General features: G+C 41.9%; 1 protein-coding gene across 1 annotated transcript in view; it reads right to left on the bottom strand.

Moving 5' to 3' along the window:
* itgb5 (integrin, beta 5) overlaps nt 1-20,843 on the bottom strand; it is a 44,536-nt gene that overhangs the window by 12,857 nt on the left and 10,836 nt on the right. Inside the window, exons 10-11 of the mRNA XM_046403449.1 lie at nt 15,227-15,401; nt 14,103-14,357 (exon numbers count right to left, since the gene is read on the bottom strand). Coding sequence (XP_046259405.1) covers nt 14,103-14,357; nt 15,227-15,401 — 430 coding nt within the window. The remainder of the gene's footprint in view (nt 1-14,102; nt 14,358-15,226; nt 15,402-20,843) is intronic.

Here is a 20,843-nt window from a genome sequence, read left to right as displayed (position 1 = left end):
TCTTTTTGTTTGCAGCTGGGCAGCCCACTTTCCACACTGTTTAATTTCACATCTCAGTGTTGTTCCGAAATAAGAGATTCCACCAAGGTCACACTAATGGTATTAAAAGAGCTCAAGTGTGCTAGCTTATGTTTTATCAGTCCATGAGTTGAAGCTGTCTCCGCCTTGTCAAATCATGGCCAGGGACAGCCTCATTGTCGAGATAGTGATAGCCTGTTCAACATAACCATCACCATACCTTGAAACAGATGTGTGGAGCAAGTGCACATACTTTTAAGTTACCGAGTTACTGAGCTGCAAAATCATTCCATTTCTTTTGGCCATCAGTGAGTCACTGAGACTCAACACTGCTCATGATAAACACAGCTGTGGCTGAGGAGGAGATGTGGAATGTGTTCAGATCCTTCAGAGCTGAGACCTTCCTCTTTTACTTGCAAGTTTTCCATGACGTTTTTTAGTAAGCATTCAGTCAGCCAATCTGAGGCTTTGACCCGAAATGCAATAATGCTTATTTTCAAATGTGAGAAAAACAACCGAAAGTTCAAGCAATCTGTTAGCCTTGAGATGAGAGAAAGTGAGAGGGATAGGGAAGCGTATGCATGACAAAAGATTTGACAAAATAAAGTCAACCGTCAACTGATCGAGACTGCACTCCCTAATTCTCCCACTCTCCTCTTACCAACCCTGTGCATTCTCAAAGGTTGATCTGCAGACTGGGTAGAGCTCACAATTTGTTTTTTGCTTTCGTAAATCTTTTGTCATCAATAAACTTCCATAGAATGTCAAGCGTACAAGAGAATGAGCAAACCAAAGCAGGAAAGCAGGAAAGCAGGAAAGCAGGAAAGCAGGCTCTCCCCCATGCTGCTCGCTTCCTCTGCCGAGCGGATCGAAGATCACCGAGTCACCGCTACCACTGAGCGGGATGAAAGAAGGAATAAAAGGAGAGAACAGTCTTTAGCTTTTCACCACTGACTATGAAGACCACATAAATGAATAATACTAGGTTCCCGTCTACTTGAATGGCTCAGTAGTGGAGAAAGAGTGGACACAACCATGACTGAAATCTCTGGAGCAGCTCCTAAACTTTCTTTTTTTTTTAATCAAATGCTGCTTACAAGGTCAAGAATGAACTCTGAAACTCAACTTATCCCTGAAGTATTCCCAGGACAACTGGGAAGTGGAAATTTAACAGTGCATAAATACAGAGTGGCAACATAAACATCATTTGAGCATAAAATATACACTAACTTCCCACATCTGTAGATTATAGATTGTCACACTAATTTAAAGATAGTAAATGTAGTCAAATACAGCTTTGGAAAAACAGGCCAGTCCAGGGACAGGCTATAAATTAATTCCCCACATTTCCTGCCTGGAGACATGCTCGATTTCGACATCCCATTTAAAGGTGCAGTGCGAAATTATGGACGAAGACAGTTGATGCACTTCATTCCCAGGGCGTCATCTCATTGCATCTCATTCCCAGGATGTCAAAAAGTGTCTGCATTTGAGGACCTGGGACTGAGACTCAATAATCTGTCATCTTTTTCCAGAACCACTTACTGCACCTTCAAACAGGACTAAGTAAATATCTGGCGATTATATAAAGAGGAAATGAGCTGTTGGCTTATTTTTAGAAAGGTAGCTGTTGCACCATATCATGCTAATGTGCCAGACAGCAAGACGTGGGCTCAAAAAAACAAACCGGAGCTCAACTAATGCTTTCCTTTCCATAAAAGCATTAAGAATAAACAAAATGTTCACAGAGAGAGAAATTACATTTGACATCTTATAGCAACAGCCTCTCGCCCGTAGTCAGCTGGGATAGGCTCCAGCTCCCCCGCGACCCTAACGGATAAGCGGTATAGAAAATGGATGGATGGATGGATCTTATAGCAACAGAATTTTGTGCATGCATATTCAAATATTTCTGTCTGCAGTGACAGAGCGCACACAGAAGCAATCGGCACATCAGGAAAAACAACAGAGTCAGAGGCAGATGTGTAACCGTCAGATGTCCACAAACCCAGTTGTCCCAGTTGTTTGAAGCAGCTAAGCATCATGTGAGTTGGACATATTCACACTGAACTCATTAACCCTCATTAGGAATGCAGCGTCTGATACGATGCAGGGAGACTGGATGGAAAGTCGAAATGCTTCCTTTTCTACATACTGTTGATGCACAGAGAGAAACAGTCACTTCCTGCAGTGGTGGTCAAAGAGCTGCCTATGTCCCAGAGGTTGTGTGTGCGGAAAGAAAACATGCCCTCTAACCTCTTACATCTCCAGTTACAGTCTCAGGAGTTACCCTATTTTTTTTTGCTCTCAGCTGAGTCTGATGAAAAGCTTCACTGAATATTTGAAATACTTGCGGTACACCCTGGATTGCCTACATCACATTAAGAATTCATACTTTTGAAAAAAGGCCGGCAAAGAGGTAACAAGTCTCTAGAGTGGATGAAAAGGGTGTACAGGCTTTAGTTCCTGTGCCTGCCAGTGCTGTCAGAAATATATGCAGTGCATAGCCTAATTGGCATACCTGATTCAATATTTAAAACAATGTTAATACAAAGTAAAGCTAAAGAAGGTCATAGCTTTCCTAGACACAACGGAAAGTGACATCATTTAAATTATGAGCCTACACAGTGCACAAAGCCAAAATTTTAAGAAAGATAATTTCAATGCTTTTCACAATTGTTGAAGCATTGGCAACATAACCTTATTTCTGTCCACATCCTCCAGCTATTCCTGAAGGATCCACTAGCCAGCTAGCATATGTGTGCTCTGGGTCTGCCAGCGGATGCCCTCCAAGCTCAGACATCCAGCAAAATGTGTTTTTGTGCGGTCGCAGAGATCTTTGACCACCAAAATCAAATCAGTTCATGGGAACATGTGTGTCAAATCTGAAGAAATGAACTCGAGGTGTTCCTCAGAGATAGCTTTCATGAGAATGGGACGGACAGATGGACAGTTCCGGCCATGGCTATCGCCAGCACAGAGACTTAAAAGCAAGAAAACACCCACACGTGAGAAGCTGCAACCTGCAACATCGCGTGTTGCATCTTTGTCGGACTTAATTTAAAACAAGCAAATATGTCAAATGACAGAGTGCTGCTTTGTGCATTGATTTCAGAGAAGTAAGGCTGCACAAATGTACCATAGCGCACAGCCCCTCCCTGGGAAGGAACACAGAATAAGACCGTATGACTTTAATGAGTGCTCTGACAGCAGAACAATATCACCAAAACCACTCAGCCTAATTACACAGTAGGCTGTGGGATATGATGACTGTCTGGTTCACACTGGCTTCAGAGTGTTTTTCTTTTTTTCTTATATGTTTGAGTGAAAAACATCATGCTTTGTACTCACTCAGTCCGTGGTAACTATGTCCAGAAATGAGCTGACACACAAGCACACGTATCTGTAGCTTGAAGGGATGGCACTGGTAGCCCATGTGTTGTCACTTTGCATTTCAGTCTCACAAACGTTTCTACTACACATCAGCGAAGCTCTGCCCTCTGGGAAAAAACTGCCAAAGCAGCGATGGAAACAGAAGCGACGCTTTCATGACAGAAAGGAGAACCACAAAAACAACAGGCGGAGAACCCTTCTACGTAATTGCTTTGAAGCCACTGGAGTGACAGGAGGATTCGGGTTGGAGGAAGCAACCAAACTGCTGATGAGGCACCAAGCACAACTGAAAACATGTTTGTATCATTTCCCCAAGCAGCCGCGGTGTCTTTTAGTTTAACAAAGACAAAGTTTAATCTCCGTCAGTCACATTTTCTGTCATTCAATGAGGAATGACTGCAACCCTCCCTCAGGGCTAAAAGCTGGGATGCACACTGTTCTGATAAGAGTGACACAAAACACACACAGAGGCGCTTCCTTCTGCCTCTCCAATGTGAAGACTCTGCTATCCAAGGGGGAAAATCTGCAAACACGCCAGGGGAAGTGGTAATAAATGTCATCCATTTTGAGGACTTCTTGAGATCAAATCCCTTTCAAAAACCCCATAAATCTTGAAGCCAGATGTAACCAATGGATTGTGAGGACTTGAGTTACGTGCTGTGTGACTGAAAAGGCTTATGATTCATTAATTAGCTATTCAATCCAGATATTGCCGTCAAATAACAGCCTGCTGCATTACTGCAGTGCGGTACAAAACACAAGAGCAGGCAGGAGTGAAGTGAAACGTTCGCTGTGAGGACAGGGATCTTTCTGTGGGAAACTCACCTGCCTACAAGCCTGTGAGGTGCATCAGAAAATGATTTAAATATTATTTATGTGTGCAGGCAGTCAACAGTAAGGTATTATAATGGTCTGGGGACTGAAGAGGCCTGAAACATTTTTCTTTTTTTTTTTTTTACCAGAATGAATGGGGAGCCATCTTCAAACACAGTGTCCAGGTCCTGTAATACATCTAAACCTCACAATGACAAAAAGAGTTCTGCCATCTTTTGTTAACCAAGAAATACGTTATGTAACTCCAAATTGTGGTTTTTACATTCCTGTATGTGCAACAAACAAGATATAACCCATTAATTAGTGAGCTTCAGAGGTTTTGCTGGCAGATTTTGTTAACTTTGGAGATGAAAGATCTATATCTGATAATGGGAATATTATATTATTGGTTATTTGCCAGTAAAGAAATTAGATCTGATAAATAAAGTTGAAAATAAGAAGCTAAATTTCTTTTACTGAATTAACAAGTGCACCATCTACACACACCCACTACACCGTACAGTGTTGTGCGGCCTTTAGCAGGAGATAATAAAGATGATGACAATGCTGAAGAAGACCAAGATAACGATGAAGAAGACGAAGCAGAAGACCAAGAAGGAGACTGCTGGACCTGGGTAGGTTTTTACAGTTTCAGATTAGGACAACATGAGTGTAATAAATGTTCCACAAGGGTTCAGAGAGGAGGGGAAAATCTTCAAGTTTTACCACAACAAAAGTCGCTGTGGAACATTAAATCATCCATCTTTGCTCACTACAGCTCAGACTTTTTAAGCCTCAGATGTGCATAAACTACAACTTCTTTATAAAATACAAACTGTAAAATTCTCATTTATCAGGCTGGCTGTTGAAGCTCGTTTCCAGCCTTTATGCTAAGCTGAGCAAATCACCTTCTGGCTCAAGCTCTAGACTTAACACACAGAAATGAGAGTGCTGTGGATCATGTAACACCCCAACAGGAAAAAAACAAGAAAACAATAAAACAAAACAAACAAAAACACCCAACCAAAACAAACAAAAAAAAAGCATATTTTGCAAACTATTTATTTGAGCCATCACAATGAGCTTTGAAAGCTCCAAAGACCACAGTAAATGTCTGTGGCCGAGTACTGCAGTGTAGTATATTATTCTTACCACTCATCCATTTCATACATTTCTGAAATTCCATGTCCGACACTTGAACTTGTGTCGGTGCTTTCTGTATGCTACCCGCTTTTTAGCTGATGGGCTCTCCTTTGAAGGAGCTGTTAAAGCAATTTAACTACCCCATCTTTGCGTCTGTGTGTCTGTCAGGGTGAAACAGCTAAGAAATGTGGGCTATTAAAACACGGCAGGCCAAGACAAGCGCTTTCTCCCTTATGCTGAGCCCAGCTGTTCATCATCAGAAATACACAGGCAGCAAATATCCGAGCTTTCGAAAAGAAATAAATTCTTCTGTGGTGTTTATGCCAGTAAAAGAAGAATACTGCCTTACAATAAACAGCTTGCAGAGCTCACCGAAACTAAAAGAACAGGCAGCGGGTACGACCTGGGAGCAATGACAGGTATCAGCAGCCCTGACGTGGATAACACCGCACGCTCGACAGACAACAGTCATTACCAGCCACGACAACAGTGTTTACTTCTAGGCTGTCCTCAGTCTAAGAGTCATAGGATATACCTCAACACCCAGTGCCATTACTCACAGTTAGCAGAAGACAAAAGCCTACAAAAAGAATGACAGAGGAGCAGCGTGATGACACAATGATCATCTCTGTGGCTTGAGTTTTATAACTCTGAGGCAACCGGCTATTTGTCAGATGCTGACATTCGCTGTGTAAGCATTTCATTTGTTGACACTCTATGTAGTGCTGGGAAATGATAATTATCTTTGACTTCTTTCTCAGAGATATACCAGGAAACTGCAAGGTAAGCTCAGCCATGTTTTCATAACACATACAAGGATTTACACTGCTTTTGTGTGGGATGGGTGGAAAGGCAAGTCAAAGGAATAAAAGACAATCTCCTGTCAGCCACAGGGAGGCCAAAACACCACCTCTGACTCTGTAGCTCTGACTGTACCCTTCAGTATGGATCATTTGGAAGGAAACTACCTACGCAGCATTGTTTCAAGAGCAGATTAGTAGTACTTTGGGATAAACTGTTCAAAATTGTTAAAAAAGTAAAAGCCTTAACATACAGTACAGCAGTAATGCACAAGTTAACAAGCGAGGCGCCACTGCAGTAATGGTGGCTTGTTTACCTTGGCCCATTTCTCTGCAGAGAACAAACCAACTGCTTCTTCTGAAGAGACACACATAAGCTCCAGTGGGACCTCCAGCAACTACAAAGCTGGCGCATGTTGCCCCCACCACAATCTGACACAGATGTATAAGCGTGCCTTAAATCAGAGCAGTCAGTTGCAATGGTGTAGGAAAACATCAATACACATGGAGTGTCAGGTGAACAGATGAGTCTACTCTGTGCAAGCAATCAATTTCCATTCCCTGAAACTGATTTCATAAAAAGGTGAAATCAGGTGCTCTGCGTTTATTTTCTCATGAGCACCCTGGTTCCACACAACGCACAGCATGCATCTGACATCAAGCAGGCAGCTGTTTTAAGGATGTAAATGCTGGGGACATCTGAGGGTTCTTTAAAGCTGAAGGAGCACCCAGTAGGCTGGAACTGGCTGTTTGGTACATTATGCTGTGAGGCTTACGTCTGATTCAGTATGTGTTGTTTTATGGCTCCAGAGTCAAACCAGAGACAACTCTTCATGTGAACAACATCTGAATAGAAGGAATGATGGAAGGTTTCATTTCCTGAACTTTCTTGCTTTAACCAGAGCTTCAGTATTTCATTCACATTTACCTTATGTTGAGCACGCATAACTTCAGACTGAGAATCAAAAGAGTTCAAACATTGCACAAATCCAGAGTAAAGAAACACCTGTGAATTTCTAAGGAACTTTATTAGTGTGCACAGTGACAGGGCCGAGGCGTGGCCTGGTACTTGCAGTATTTCAAAGCAGAGCTCTTTGTCTGCAGAGGTCAAGTTCAGTCAAGTCTCAAAGAGCAGAGAGAGGAATCATCCGGTGTTGGTTTTACCTCGAGGGGCACCAGGTGCTGTTCAGTTAGACTGTTAAGTCAGACACATTAACACACGTACACTACACCTAAATTCCACTTTTCATTCAATATGTAACAGTCAGGAGTGTTTGGAAGATTTCAACTATATGTAGATACTGGTTTCATTATCTAGAATTCACAGCATGGACATAACTTGTCTTAGAGGCAAGAGGTGAGAACAAAGGCTCTGTGATGATCTTTGTGACTTCCAGTCATAATACTTTATGTGCTAGGTTACGTTTTCCTTTCATACACAGAACACAATGTCTGTCTCATTTCATTGACAAATGTTTGATGTGATTGCACGTTACAGTTTCGTTAGAAATGGCCCTGCACATAAATGGTGCATTCCATTTGTACTGGACAGTCAGGATTTTCAAGTTCCAAGTCGGTCAAGCGCACACTGAAGTTGGATTTTGAGCAACATTATGGATACCAATACCAACAAGAGCTCTTTGCGACTTTGACCTTGCTATGTATTTGTGTGCACAAAACACACCTATGGGGATGTGCAATCCCTTTAAATATGAGGTATATGAGTATTTTAACATGTTCTTGTTTTTTTGTTTTTTTTGTTTTACTGTGCGTGTAAAATATTTTAGTGGTACTGCGAGTGATCTTTTGACTGCCTGGGTGGCTGTCAGCCAAATGTTAATGAAAAGCAGACACACTAATTGCTGCATGTTCAAGTAATGACACATAAAACACTAATGTGAACCACAGCCACTGATTCAAGCACACTTTACAGACTACATGCTGCAAAAGGAGGCACCCAAGTCCTCCACTGAGCGCAGCAGCTGACACACGACCAGGCTTGAAGTAGTCTTCCAAACTCTGTCTGCCACAGTGACAATACTTTCTGGTATAATAATTCCATCATTACATATGATCTATAGTTGAGGTGAAAATGAGTAGGGCTGTAATGATTCTGAATCCACAATCAGCCGTGATACAAATCACAATCTTGAGTCACAGTCCAGATATGATATGTTAAAAAACACAACCGTCAGTCCAGTCTTGTCAAAAAGAACCAAATGCCAAAATACACATTGCACACAAACCAAACACCTGTTTTAACTACATTACATTCCATTGGCATTCAACTTTTCAAAGACTCCTTGGTGCACTTTGTTAATATGTAGACTGATCTTAAGAAGTGTTTTTTTTTTAAATGTTTTTTAGTTTTGATTAATTTGTTAACTTAAGTTAATGCATAAAATGAATCTACCTTCATAGCAATAGTCCAAACTGTCTTTGAACAAGCTTCTCAAAAAGGAATATTGCATTTTTTAAACATTTTGTATGTTGCTTTTGTTAACTGAAAAATGTAATGCAAAATATTCTTTAAATCAGCGTGTTACCTTCTAAAGGAATTAAGACCTAATCAGTTCGCTGAAATATTTCTGCTGCACAGTGGTGACAACAAGGTTTCATTTTCTCCAAACAACAACACGTATCGCTTAAAGAGGAAAATTAAACACTTAATGTTGTTATCAGAAAGCTGAAAATACTTCCAAAGTTTCAGAAGTATTACTTATTACCTACGTACCACCTTACTGCAAATGCAAGTCTGGGAAATAAAACCATGCTATTTCTGGCAACCAGAGACTGCTGAGCACTTAGATCATGATTCAGACCCAGCTGAAGAGTCACAGTGCAGATATGGGTCAGGGGGGCAGAAGGACTAGGAAGTCCAGACTGACTCGAGCCTTGTTAAAAACAGACAGGAGAGAAGAGAAGCATGGGATTTCTGGGGAAGATGATATCAATGCATCAGATGAAAATATACCAGCTGATATTCATTAAAACTAAACATGAGAACACATTCTGCTTGTGAAAAGGTGGCTCCCTGTGGCTACCAAGTTTTACCAGTTCTACCAGCAAGATGTTCTGTCTAAAAGGATTTTTTTTTTTTTTTTAAAAAAAAGCCTATAAAACACAGGAAAAAAGAACAAAACACCAAAGAAAATTTGAACAGAAGCAGGAGAAGTGGCTACAATATGACAAGTGTAAGAAAGTAAATACTCTGTATCTACAGAAGGGGGTGGGAGGGTGGAGAGTGTGTATGAGGCAGAGGCAACAGGGTGGAAAACATAAGACTGAACTTAAGAGACTATGAGAGAATACATGTTAACAAAGAACTTGAGTTTTCAATCAGTGATTACATATTCTTTTCATCTTTTAATCTCTTAACATTTACTGCAGTATCACACTTAAGGAAGGGTTTGTTAAGCTGCATTAAATTGCCTTTTAAATGTAGTTTTTACATAGGTTTACATTTGGGCCACAAAAAATGTACTTTGGCCACCAAAGTTAAGGCAGCTAGGTGGCCCTATAGGACCAGTGCTGAAAAATAATAGCATGAGTTTCATCAATTTTTCATGAGCTCAGAAAAACAGGCCTGTTCTTAGATGAGTGACAACAGGTCAGTTGGTTTAAAAAGAAGTTCGTATTGTTTCAAGTCTGTCCAAAACAGGTCCTCAATTAACACTGAAAGAATTAACTGAAAATAGGAAAAAGCAATGATTTCAAATCCAGATTTTGAAATATCCTAGATAGGATAGGAACGCTGCCATCTTGTGCTGGTGATGTCATTTTGGAGCCAGAGTCTACGCGGTGCTGATCAGGTGGTGGAGCCATGGTCTCAAGTTACTGTCCATTTACCCACCTGATCGTGAACAGCGCTCAGCTGTCAACCATGACGCTTCAACCCCTTTTTATAGCATCAAATAATTCATTTATGTCAGGAAAATGAACACTTGAACAACCATTGGCACGATAAAAACTAGTACCTAAAATGACAGAATCTTTGGGAAAAATATATTTACGGTAGTTTGGCCCATCTGCCAACATGGAGGAGGGGTTTGTGACCTATATGCAGCCAACCACCAGGGGGTGATCAAGACCTTATGGCTTCACTATTATTTTTATATGCTATCAATGGCTGATACTGATATATCTGTAAAAAAAAAAAAAAAAAAAAGCCAGAAAAAAGTCATGACATGTTGCATATTTATTATTGCTAACTTGATGGCAGAACCCTGCACATGAAGAAGTGACACTAAGGGGCAAAGAAGAACTTCATAGTTTGAAGATTGAAGCTGCTGAGTTTGGTGAGCTGGGAGTGAGAACATAATATTCAATTCACACCAGAAAAGTTCAGAAAGTTGTTGTCTGACTAATATAATACTAGAGGCTTGTTAGTAAAGACAAATATCTAGACTTGGTTTCTGCAAGGCCGTTTTCAGGTACATCTACAGTGCAGAGAGTTCATTCATTCTAAACATTGTATACTAGCTGGTTTTGTTTATTCATTCTGAGCCGCAGTGGTTTGCTTTAGAATATAGTAGAAGAAGAGCTGGGTAGTTAAAGGGCTATACCAAAACAATGTGATATAACATATACTCTAAACGTAAGCTGTCTGCAGAGTATATAACATATACTCTGCAGACAGCTTACGTTTAGAGGCAGATTAATCTCTCTGAGGCCTGACCACATTAAGCAACGCCACCAGCTGGATGGTGTAACTAATGCTGAAGTGCTTCAGAAAGCTGCTCTTCTGAAGGCCCCCAGAAAGACTTCTTGAAAAACAATGGAAAAATAAAATACATTTTTTGTTCAAACACAGTGGAGCCTCCACAGATAATTTCAGCCCTTTAAATATTAACTTCATAAATAAATGCTCTGTTAATAAAATAAGCCTCAGAAAAAATTTGAACAGATGTCTAGGCGATGGCTTTCTTTGATTTGACAAATTTCTCAGACTAGAAGTGGTTCAGGATGCTGGAGATTCATGTAAACATGTCTTTTCAACACTGATTGGAGGTACCGAGCAGTTCCACTCCAAGCATGACCTGCAGAGTAAACCTGATACAGATCTGCAACGGCTCAGGGACTTCTAGATTTTCATAATAAAAACCAGCAATAAGCTAATCTATTCATCAGCCCCAAAACGTGAGTTTACCTGAGGTGCCATAAAGATGTCTTATCACAGTCGGGCGTCACAAAAGCAAGCTTCACTAAGCCGCATGAGAGGAAGAAAAAAGTCACTAACGGCAAGCAGCTATTGTAGCAAGTTTAATCCTGGCATGTTTGACTGGCTGTTTCTCCGCGGCTCACCAGTAGAGAACACACAATGGGGAGTGTGTGTTCTAATGGTTTGGCTGGTTCGGCTTCCTATGTCACCACAATGCATACATGCAAATTTAATACATGCGCGCATACACACACACAGACTCTCTCACACACACACATACACACACACACACACACACACACACACAATTACAGCTTGGCACAATAACAAGTCTGCCCAGCAGGTGTGAGCCATGACTGGGTGTGGAGTGCTGTCTGCTTCTGTGTCCTCACATTCAACTCTGACTTTTTAAACCACATTCTGCTAGCATGAAAGTTCATTCTGGCCTTGGAGAACTTTTTTTTCCCCAAAACAACCTCAACTCAAGGTCCACTTAATAGCATTTTTTTCTTCACAAGCATACCAACTGACCCATCTCCATGACATCTGAGTAAACTCCGATAAAATAAGCTACTGAGTTGATATTGTTTTTACATACTTTTATTTTAAAGGTCAAAAACTGACTAAAAAGCCTACATTTTATGCCAAAACAGAAGGGAAGTTCTGAAAGCGCCATGAATGAAATCTTAAAAGTCAGATTTATCTCCAGCTGAGAGAACTCTATTAAACTATCTAAAGCAGTAGGATCTGTGCAGCACATTTAAATGTGGCCAGTTTGTTATCCCATCTCATTTTCTCTCCACAACAAATGGGAAGCGAAGTAGAATACAGTAGAGCTCAGGGAGATGAAGAAGGGACCAACACAGAGATAACAGCAGAGCTCTACTGACAGACAATACCACACAGAAACAGATGTGTTTCACTGAAAAGGGAAAACAAAACACATGTGCCAGTGTTTACCAAAAGCACAGTGAATCAGAACAGTTGGCAGTGACTCACAAGAGGGCATTTAATAATAAAATATTGATCATTTTACCCTGCACTCAGTCGGCTTGACCACATACACTATATGGACAAAAGTGTTGGGACACCTGACCATTATACTGAGGTTAATATTCTCCATAACAGCGAACCTGCTCAGCAGCTCATGTTGTCAAGACGAGATTGTGACACGATCCAATATCTCAAGTCCAACGATGGTTACCAAACCTGATCTGCCAGTGTGACCATGACATGCTCTCGAACTAGCATTTAACATTCACATGCTGATGGATGCACTTCACTAAGCTCCATGGGAGAACTTCTTTCAGACAAGACAGAGCAAAAAAATTCACTGAGGATACCATGCCAGCTGATTTCCTCTTTAATAAAACCTGCTGTGGCTTCAGGCGCTTTATCGGTCTGAAACCCCAGAGTTTCCCCAGACATAAGACTCCAAATGAGCAGCTCTCCGTGGAGCGGGGGCCCATCCAGGTGCAGCACGTCACTTTTTACAAGATAGTTTTGCTTGCTAAGGGTCTCTGAGCAGGCCTTAATTGTGTTCCCAGTGTGCTTTTACACACAATAGTTTTTACAGCACGCCTTACACAAGGTGCTCTGCAGAAATCAAATGACAAGTTCAGAGGAGCAAGGGGAGGAAAGTGTGTAGGAGGCGTACTGTTTGGTATCATTAGGAACTCATTATGGCTCCACACTGAGGCGGGAGGAGAGAAGAGAAGAACAGCAGAAGGTAGTGGACTGTTAAGATTTAATGACTGCTTATGGATGATTGGCACAAACAAACAGCCATTCTGCATCTGTGCATTCAGTGACTAAACCAAAGACTTCTGTTTCTATTGCATATAGATAAATAGAGGCAGGCATTGTGTTAGGGGAACGCGCCAAAGCTGGCCCCACTGTCACAAAGCACCCTCTGTGGTTTCACAAGAACACTCGTTAGCTTGGGGATGAGCCAGCGGCCCCGCTCCAGCCAAAAGGTCTCACACCAGTACGCAGAATCTTGGACCCGATGTTCTGGGAACACAACGGCCTCGGCCTGCTTGCCATAGCCGAGCAGATACGCTGAGCCAAACTTGCCTTTTCATACCCAGAGCAAAGCAGGGATGGCTCAGTGAGAGGAAAAGGACTGCAAGGTGGAGATAATTAAAGGCCAGAGCGAGCACTTCAGCTCAAAGCTTTGAGAGTCTCTATAAAATCTCTTATGCTAAATTTGTTTCATATTTGGAGCTGCAATCGATTCACTGTCTACTATTATATAAATCGTGAACTATTTCAATGATCAACTTATCATTTTTAGTCATTCCAAGTCAAGTGTTATACAAAAACAAGTCCCTGGGAGGTACGCACAAAACAAACCACAAGATGAACATCTGAAGAGCTCCTACTGCAGCTGCTGCTCTGAGCTTCCTCTGGGAGCAGAGCCAGCAGCCCTGCAGGTGACGGTTTCCCAAAATAAAAGCTGAATCGCTGGTAGTGGAGTCAGGACAGGCCTAAAACCACCATGACTCACCCAGAGTAGGTATGGGAAGGTGACTCAGCATCATCAATATGTATGTATTTAACTATAACCCACAACAAACAGCAGAACTAACAGCATGTTTGATGTCTTCTCTTGTAGCTATTCTCATAAATTCAGTTGCCAGGGAGGTGCGGTCTCCCAACAGTTTTAGTTGAAACCACCATCCCGCCACAAACACAGAATCTCAGTGGAATGGAAACAATTCTCTTAACATCACCTTGACAGCATAATAGCCCGACTGAGTGGAAAGACCTACCTGAGCAGAGGATGCCTTTGTGTCGGGCGCAGGAGAAGTCGTCACACTCGCAGAAGCTGCCGTAAATCTTGCCGAATTCAGACTCGTAGCACAGACACTGGTTGCAGATGCACTCTCCTCGCCCGCTGCAGACCTGCTTGCCCTCGGCTTCTCGGCAGGCGCTCAGGTACATGCTGCTGGCTTCGCCCTCCTGGCACTCACAGCGGGCGCCCAGGTAGCCCGGCTCACAGTGACAAGTCCCACAGTTATAAGTACCTGCAAGGGCGGGAGTGAGGTTTATTTCTGCTAAGTGATTACACATTTAGATGCATGACTTTCATGTCCCTGTATAGTTTATTTTGCAGGATTATAAAGCTACACCTATCATTTAGTTACTGTTCCAGTCAGATTTGGGTGTTTTAATCTTCTAATTTAAGCCCACTTACACTTTTTTTTTTTTTACTTTCCCCATTCCATTTAAGGCATTTTCTAGGTTGAAAATGTGTACAGCAATGATTTAATGTATTCCTGCCAAAAGATGTGATGATAGCTGATAGAGCTCACAGCCTACTTGGTTTCAAATATCTATGTAGTTCAAGTTTTAAAATATGGTTAGTGTATAATTTTGGCTTTCTCGGCCATAATTATCTCAACATCAAGCTACCACAAGTGAGAGCCTCTCCATAATCATGCCAAAGAAAGAGGTCAATTAATAGGGTTAAAGTAGGAGTTTTCCTCAGATACTCAAGTGAAAATACCAGGTCTGACGCCACTGATTGAGGTGTTCAACTTCCGTCCAAGTTTCAAACTACAGGAGGCAGGACAGCAGCAGTTTTCTGTCCCCTGTCATTAGCAAGGCCCGCGGTTTATAGGCTTTTACCAATTTTTATAGGAATATGATATATTTTTTTTCTTTTACAGGACTTGATTTTCACGTTTGTATTTGTCCCCTCACTTTCAAAAATGTGACATTAGTAGTAGTAGTTTCATTAACATTAAACACCATGCCAAAGCCAGAGTCTTTCTAAGCTTGTAAAATAAAACTGTAAACTACAGAATACTGTTGATATTGTTTTAACATTTGGTCCTGCTGTCAATCAAGGAGCGCAGAAACAACTGAAAAGATGCAACTCAAGATGAAGCACCTATGGAGCTGCAGATGCTGCTGTTGGCTTGTGCGGCTCGACTGCAGCCGCAGTCACACTGATAATCCACTGTCACCTCCAGGCGGTCTTTGAAGCCCACAGGCTTGATGGTGAAGCTCTGGTTGGTGCCGTGGGGAGGGCAGCCCCTTGCCTCAACGCTCACATTGAACGACACCTACAAAGAAGAAAAAACAAGAGGTACAATTTGGAACAAAATGTACAAATGCTGGCACTGATGGAGAAATGATAGCGACTTCCTGTTTGTAATCATACTTCCTGGGATGAGAAGGGTTCAAGTCAAGTTCAGTTTTACACAACTTTTATTTTTAAGTGAGTTTACAGTGCGATGTGGTGTGATGATGTGGTTGTGCCTGCACAGTAAGTGCAACGTGACACAAGCCCTACACCCATTTGATTGCTCTGAGGAAGGAAGTCTGAACACGAAGAGAAACCTGATCCCGGCTGTGTTTTCTGTTTCAGCATGAGTATGTTCGGCGGGTATTTTCCTCAAATCACAGCATCCATCCTCTGAGCTGTCTGTCCAATATACAGCACAGTGGAGACGACTTGACTTTAACAGATTCAGTGCTACAAATTTCAGTAACTGACTGATGCAATAATGCAGATTTACGCCCACAAACACAAGAGTCTAAAAAAGTGCTAAGAAGAAAAGCAAACAGCGGAGACGAGCAGCTCTTGTACTAGTGTGGTTCGATGAATCTGAAATAAATCAGTGATTGTGAGGGTTACGTGTCGGATCTCAACTTTAATTTCAGTGTGTTTACAATCATTTCAGATAACTTGTGTAGTTACTGTAGCTCTTTTTATACATGCCCTCCCAACTTTTAGACAGACAAATACAAAGAGGCAAGCAGATAGATAATACAAAGCTGCAGAAACAGTGAAGTAAGATTGCATATTTTCAAACTGTTACAGAAGGGAGGCAATATTTTCTAATTTGAAGCTCTCAATAGAAGCATTCGACCCCCAGAAGACACCAACAGCAAATATTCCAAACTTGTAGAACCTGCTGTTCTTGGCAAGAACATCTGTGTACTTGGATCTGGATTTCCTAAATAAAGGCCCATTTCCCCCTGTGTTCTCCTGCAATTCAAGAGCATGTATGACACAATCTGGGCAAGTCCTGTCCTGTACAAGTGTATTAGACAAAGTCTCTTCTGCCTAGATCTGAAAACATTATCACCACATATAATACTGTTATACTGAAGTGTGATAATACTTTTTACAGCTCCTAACAGACAGCAGATCAAGTCGGTACAGCAATATATTGAATTGTAACCCCTGTATTGTGACATGTGGCATCACCAGATTCTCGCCAATTCACAGCCCTAACTTCAGTCACTTTGTTGGCTGTTTGAGTGGTAAACACAGGCAATTCTGTTCTCTGCAAGGATGGAGGCCAGAACTGTCAATCATGCTATCACAAAATGCTTTGCTATTGTTTGTCTCATGCTGACTGTACAACTGTAACTGATTGTTTGCATGTTTAATGCAGTATGCTGCGGTGGCACGTCTCCCAGTCCCAGTCTCGCCCCCCACCCAGTGGCTTTGCTTCGCTGGCTGCCAGTGAAACACAACATCGAATTTCAAGATTGTGCTCACCACAATCTTACCACAGATATACTCGTGAATTCTGAGCTCCTTAATCTTCAGACAGGCCTCTGAGGTCTTCTGCATGGCTTGCCGTCTGTCGCTCAGCCCAAGTCAAAACCAACAGTGATCAGCTTTTGAAGCTCTGAGCGGCTGGCAGAACAGCATAACTTAATACCTGCCATTTTCTTCTTCTAAATAATGTTTCTGATTATTTGAACTGAGTATTTCACCAACAAAAAATACAATCCGACACCAATGAGCATACTTGTATCCATTTCAGCTCAGTACCAGGGGGTAGGGGATTAACGTGGAGCATTTGTTTTTATTTCAGTCAATCATACGGCCCAAGCTCATTCAGGAGGAGTCCACGTCATATGGACTCCCCCCACTCCATTTCCGTGTGGGAGGCTTAATAAGTTAACAAGGGACACAATTAAATTTACTGTAAATAGGAGTCCCGAGGAGGGGAGTTCACCCAATCATGTGGCTCATTGTGGAGAAACGCAGGGAGTAGTAGTAACTGAGGACAGTAACACACTGAGACTGAACCTAATGAGAAAAGGCCTCATCACACAGCTGGATGAGAAACACACAGTGTGACAGGTTGTCCTGTGGTGCGAGAGGTGGGACAACCAGGAAAACATTACGGACAGTGAACTCGTCTCAAAGCAGGATTTCTACAGGTTTCAGCAAGTTAAATATAACAACTTTTTAAGATGATTTTGAATGCAATTTAGGATCTATTTCATGTCAAATGACAGGTATGTAGGAAAATTATATCACCACATTAGATCAAAGTAAGGTTAACAGAAACAATTATTACTGCTAGAAGTAGACATCGTTTCGACGAGACAGCATGATACCCCAAAGAGCACATGGTGACAGACTAGCTGCTGGGAAAAATTCTGACCAGGCAGTGATTGTTGGTTCGTTTTGTAGTTTTGTTACAGCATGAAGTCTTTCTAAAAACACATTCCAAAAACAGACTTCATCTGAAAGATTTCAGTTTGAGATTTCTTTCTAAACAAAAAATGATTTTACTCTTTAACAAAAAGGTCTCACTCTGTGGGGATCTTTTCTGAATAACAATGTCAGCCTGGTAGTGACTAAGAAGCACTTTTAGTTGACAGAACTTTAGCAGTTGGAGTTGCCCCAAAGGATTAAGCTAGTGGACATGATCTACTGGAGCAATTCCAAAATACCAGAATCCCCCTTTAATGCAACATTGTAAAAGAACATAGTTCAATCAACTGCTAAGACCTGCCAAATTGGGCATTTTAAAGGCCGAAAATAAGGATGTTTGTGTTTTAGACTTTTTAAGGACCCTGATGAAATACTTCAACAGATATTGCTCATGAAAAAAATAGGAAATCTGAGTTGCCATGGAAAAATGTTTTTGGATGATGGAATTCTTATGACTGGTTGAAATTAGATTAACTGGGACAAACCCCCAAAGAGACAGTCACACAAAACAACACATAAACTAATTCAAATTCTCTGAATTACTTCCTTTTCATTTGATTAAACAACAACAACAAAAAAAAACCAAAAACTAGGATTCACTTGGTGACTTGGTGTCATTCATGTGCATGAGCCTATAGAGAGGTCACACATTTCTGTAGCGTTACACTGAAAAGGATGCTGGATTACTATGACCATTTACACTGCAGCTAGAATTCTCCCCCTGCTATTTCACTTGTTTCATGGCTTGAAGTTTCACAGGCCTCCTTCTGCCTACTTTTGTGCGAGGTCATTGAGATGCAGCGTCAGGCTCGATGCGGGTTGGCACACACAGGGCTGAGCCGCTACACTCCATCTCCTTTCACTGCTGAGGATAAAAGACATGAGCGAGGCCCATCACCCGAGAGCCCCCTTCCATTCTCTGGTGTTATTCTGTCTCGATACCCCCCCCCTCAACTCCTCCACCAACCGTTCCCATCCCAAAAATGAGAAAATAAAGCAGCTGAGAGAAGAGCACTGGGGGTTTTGGGAGAAGAATTCCCCCCATGATGAAGCTCACAGTGTGACAACGTGTATGAAGCTGCCCCTTGCCAGCATTTTCAATGGCTCCAGGACTCAATACAAATCTTAATAGAGGCTTGACCAGAATACAAAGTGACTACCAGACAGAAGTCTGTGCAAAACTCAAAGCAATTAAGATGTACCACCATCCTTTGTCAACTGACCTGTGCTTGTTTTCAGGGAGGTGCCATCTGAGGACGCATCCAACTGTGTGAAATGCAACTGAAACTAAAAGCCACTGAAACAAAACTCTTCAGACACTCAGTACACTATTCCCACGTACAAAATGCACCCTCCACAAACTCCAATCCACTGCCCGACCTGACCTCACTATGTCTAATATGAGTGATCCTGGATAACTGGTACTATGAAGCTGGCTATCAACTTGCTTTACTTTGATGTCAGCCATATTTAGAAAAGGACACCAAGCTTCAACATGTACCAAGATTCTCTGGAGAAAAGAATCTGTGCTGCTGAATGTCGTGTAAAAGTTTGGTAAACCCGTGCCAGTTCGTGACACCAGCCTCTGGTCTCTTTGAATTAGATTCTGTGGCCAGCATCTAACTGAGAGGGTGAAGCTGGACCTCAGTAGAAAGACATGTTCTGAAATTAAAACTGTGTTTAAAAACATGAGACTGAGTTACTGTGGGCATGTTGCTGCAGGTGCGGCATGGTGGTGCAGTGGTTAGCACTGTATGCCTCATAGCAAGAGGGTTCCCGGTCTGGGCCCTTCTATGTGGAGTTCTCTTCTCTGCCTGCGTGGGTTTTCTCCAGGTTCTCCGGCTTCCTCCCACAATACCAAAAACATGCACATTAGGTTAATTGGCTACTCTAAATTGCCCCTAGGTGTGAGTGTGAGAGTGTGTGGTGTCTTTGTGTGTCAGCCCTGCGAGATTGACTGGCGAACAGTCCAGGGTGAACCCCGCCTCTCGCCCGTAGTCAGCTGGGATAGGCTCCAGCTCCCCCGCGACCCTGACGGATAAGCGGTATAGAAAATAGATGGATGGATGTTGCTGGAGGTACAAGAAGATCCACAAAGTCTAGTTTCAGTCAGACACCAAAACTTTGCACTCTAATACCATGAGATAGTTTTCATGAGGCTGGAAAATTATCACAGGTGTCATCGACTCAGGCCAGGTCAGCCAGGTTCAATATTTTTAGTGGATGTACGTGCGCTTTTAATGCAGTGCTGTTGCTGGCCTGAGTGCAGCCTGAGGACAGTGGCTGACACTTTCCCATAGATGTTTCCACTGTTGATAGAATCCAGCTGAAAGACAAAAAGCAAATAGTCCCTGAGGAATGAACAGCCTTTGCCAAGAGAGCTGCGTGATGAGAACAGGGTCTTTCCTTCCGTTAGATACATAAGAGTGTGAAGCTGTTAACATACAATTGAAAGTAAAATTACTTATTAAGAAGTCCACAGCTCCAGGAAAGACAAGGATACTGGTTCAGTTTAAGAGAGAGCAAAAGGTATAAAACATGCATCCGGGAGTGAACCTCAGTCAGAGCTTCATTACTGTGGCTACTTTTCCTCACATGTGCCAATTCTGTATCTCTGGTTACAGTGAAGAGCTGTTTAACAGCACGTCGCATTAAGCTGAGGCAAAGGTCACACAGCGTCTGCAAAGTCCAGCCTGCTTTATTTAGTCGGCGGCTCGGATTCTGAATTTGACTTTGAGCAGAGCGCAAGGATTAGATCTGAATTATATGCACTACAATCAGTATTACAAAGAATTTTCACACTTGCCCCTGTACTGACAAGTGTAACACTGACATTCTATAAACATATTAGTGATTACACTCTGGCCTTAAGCATTATGTACTTCTGGAATGGATCCAATTAGATGCTTGTGGCTGTTGCAGCTATTCTCAATTTTAACATAAAGCAAAAAAGTTTGGCTATTTTTTGAAAACTGTAAGTATAGGAAGAAGAAATTTGGGCAAGTGAAAAAATAAATTTGACGTTAAATTTACTGTAAAG

The sequence above is a fragment of the Scatophagus argus genome, chromosome 11 (genome assembly GCF_020382885.2).
Source record: "Scatophagus argus isolate fScaArg1 chromosome 11, fScaArg1.pri, whole genome shotgun sequence".
NCBI classification, from domain to species: domain Eukaryota; kingdom Metazoa; phylum Chordata; class Actinopteri; family Scatophagidae; genus Scatophagus; species Scatophagus argus.
Note: the sequence above shows the minus strand (reverse complement) of the source record. Positions and strands in the feature narration are given on the sequence as shown.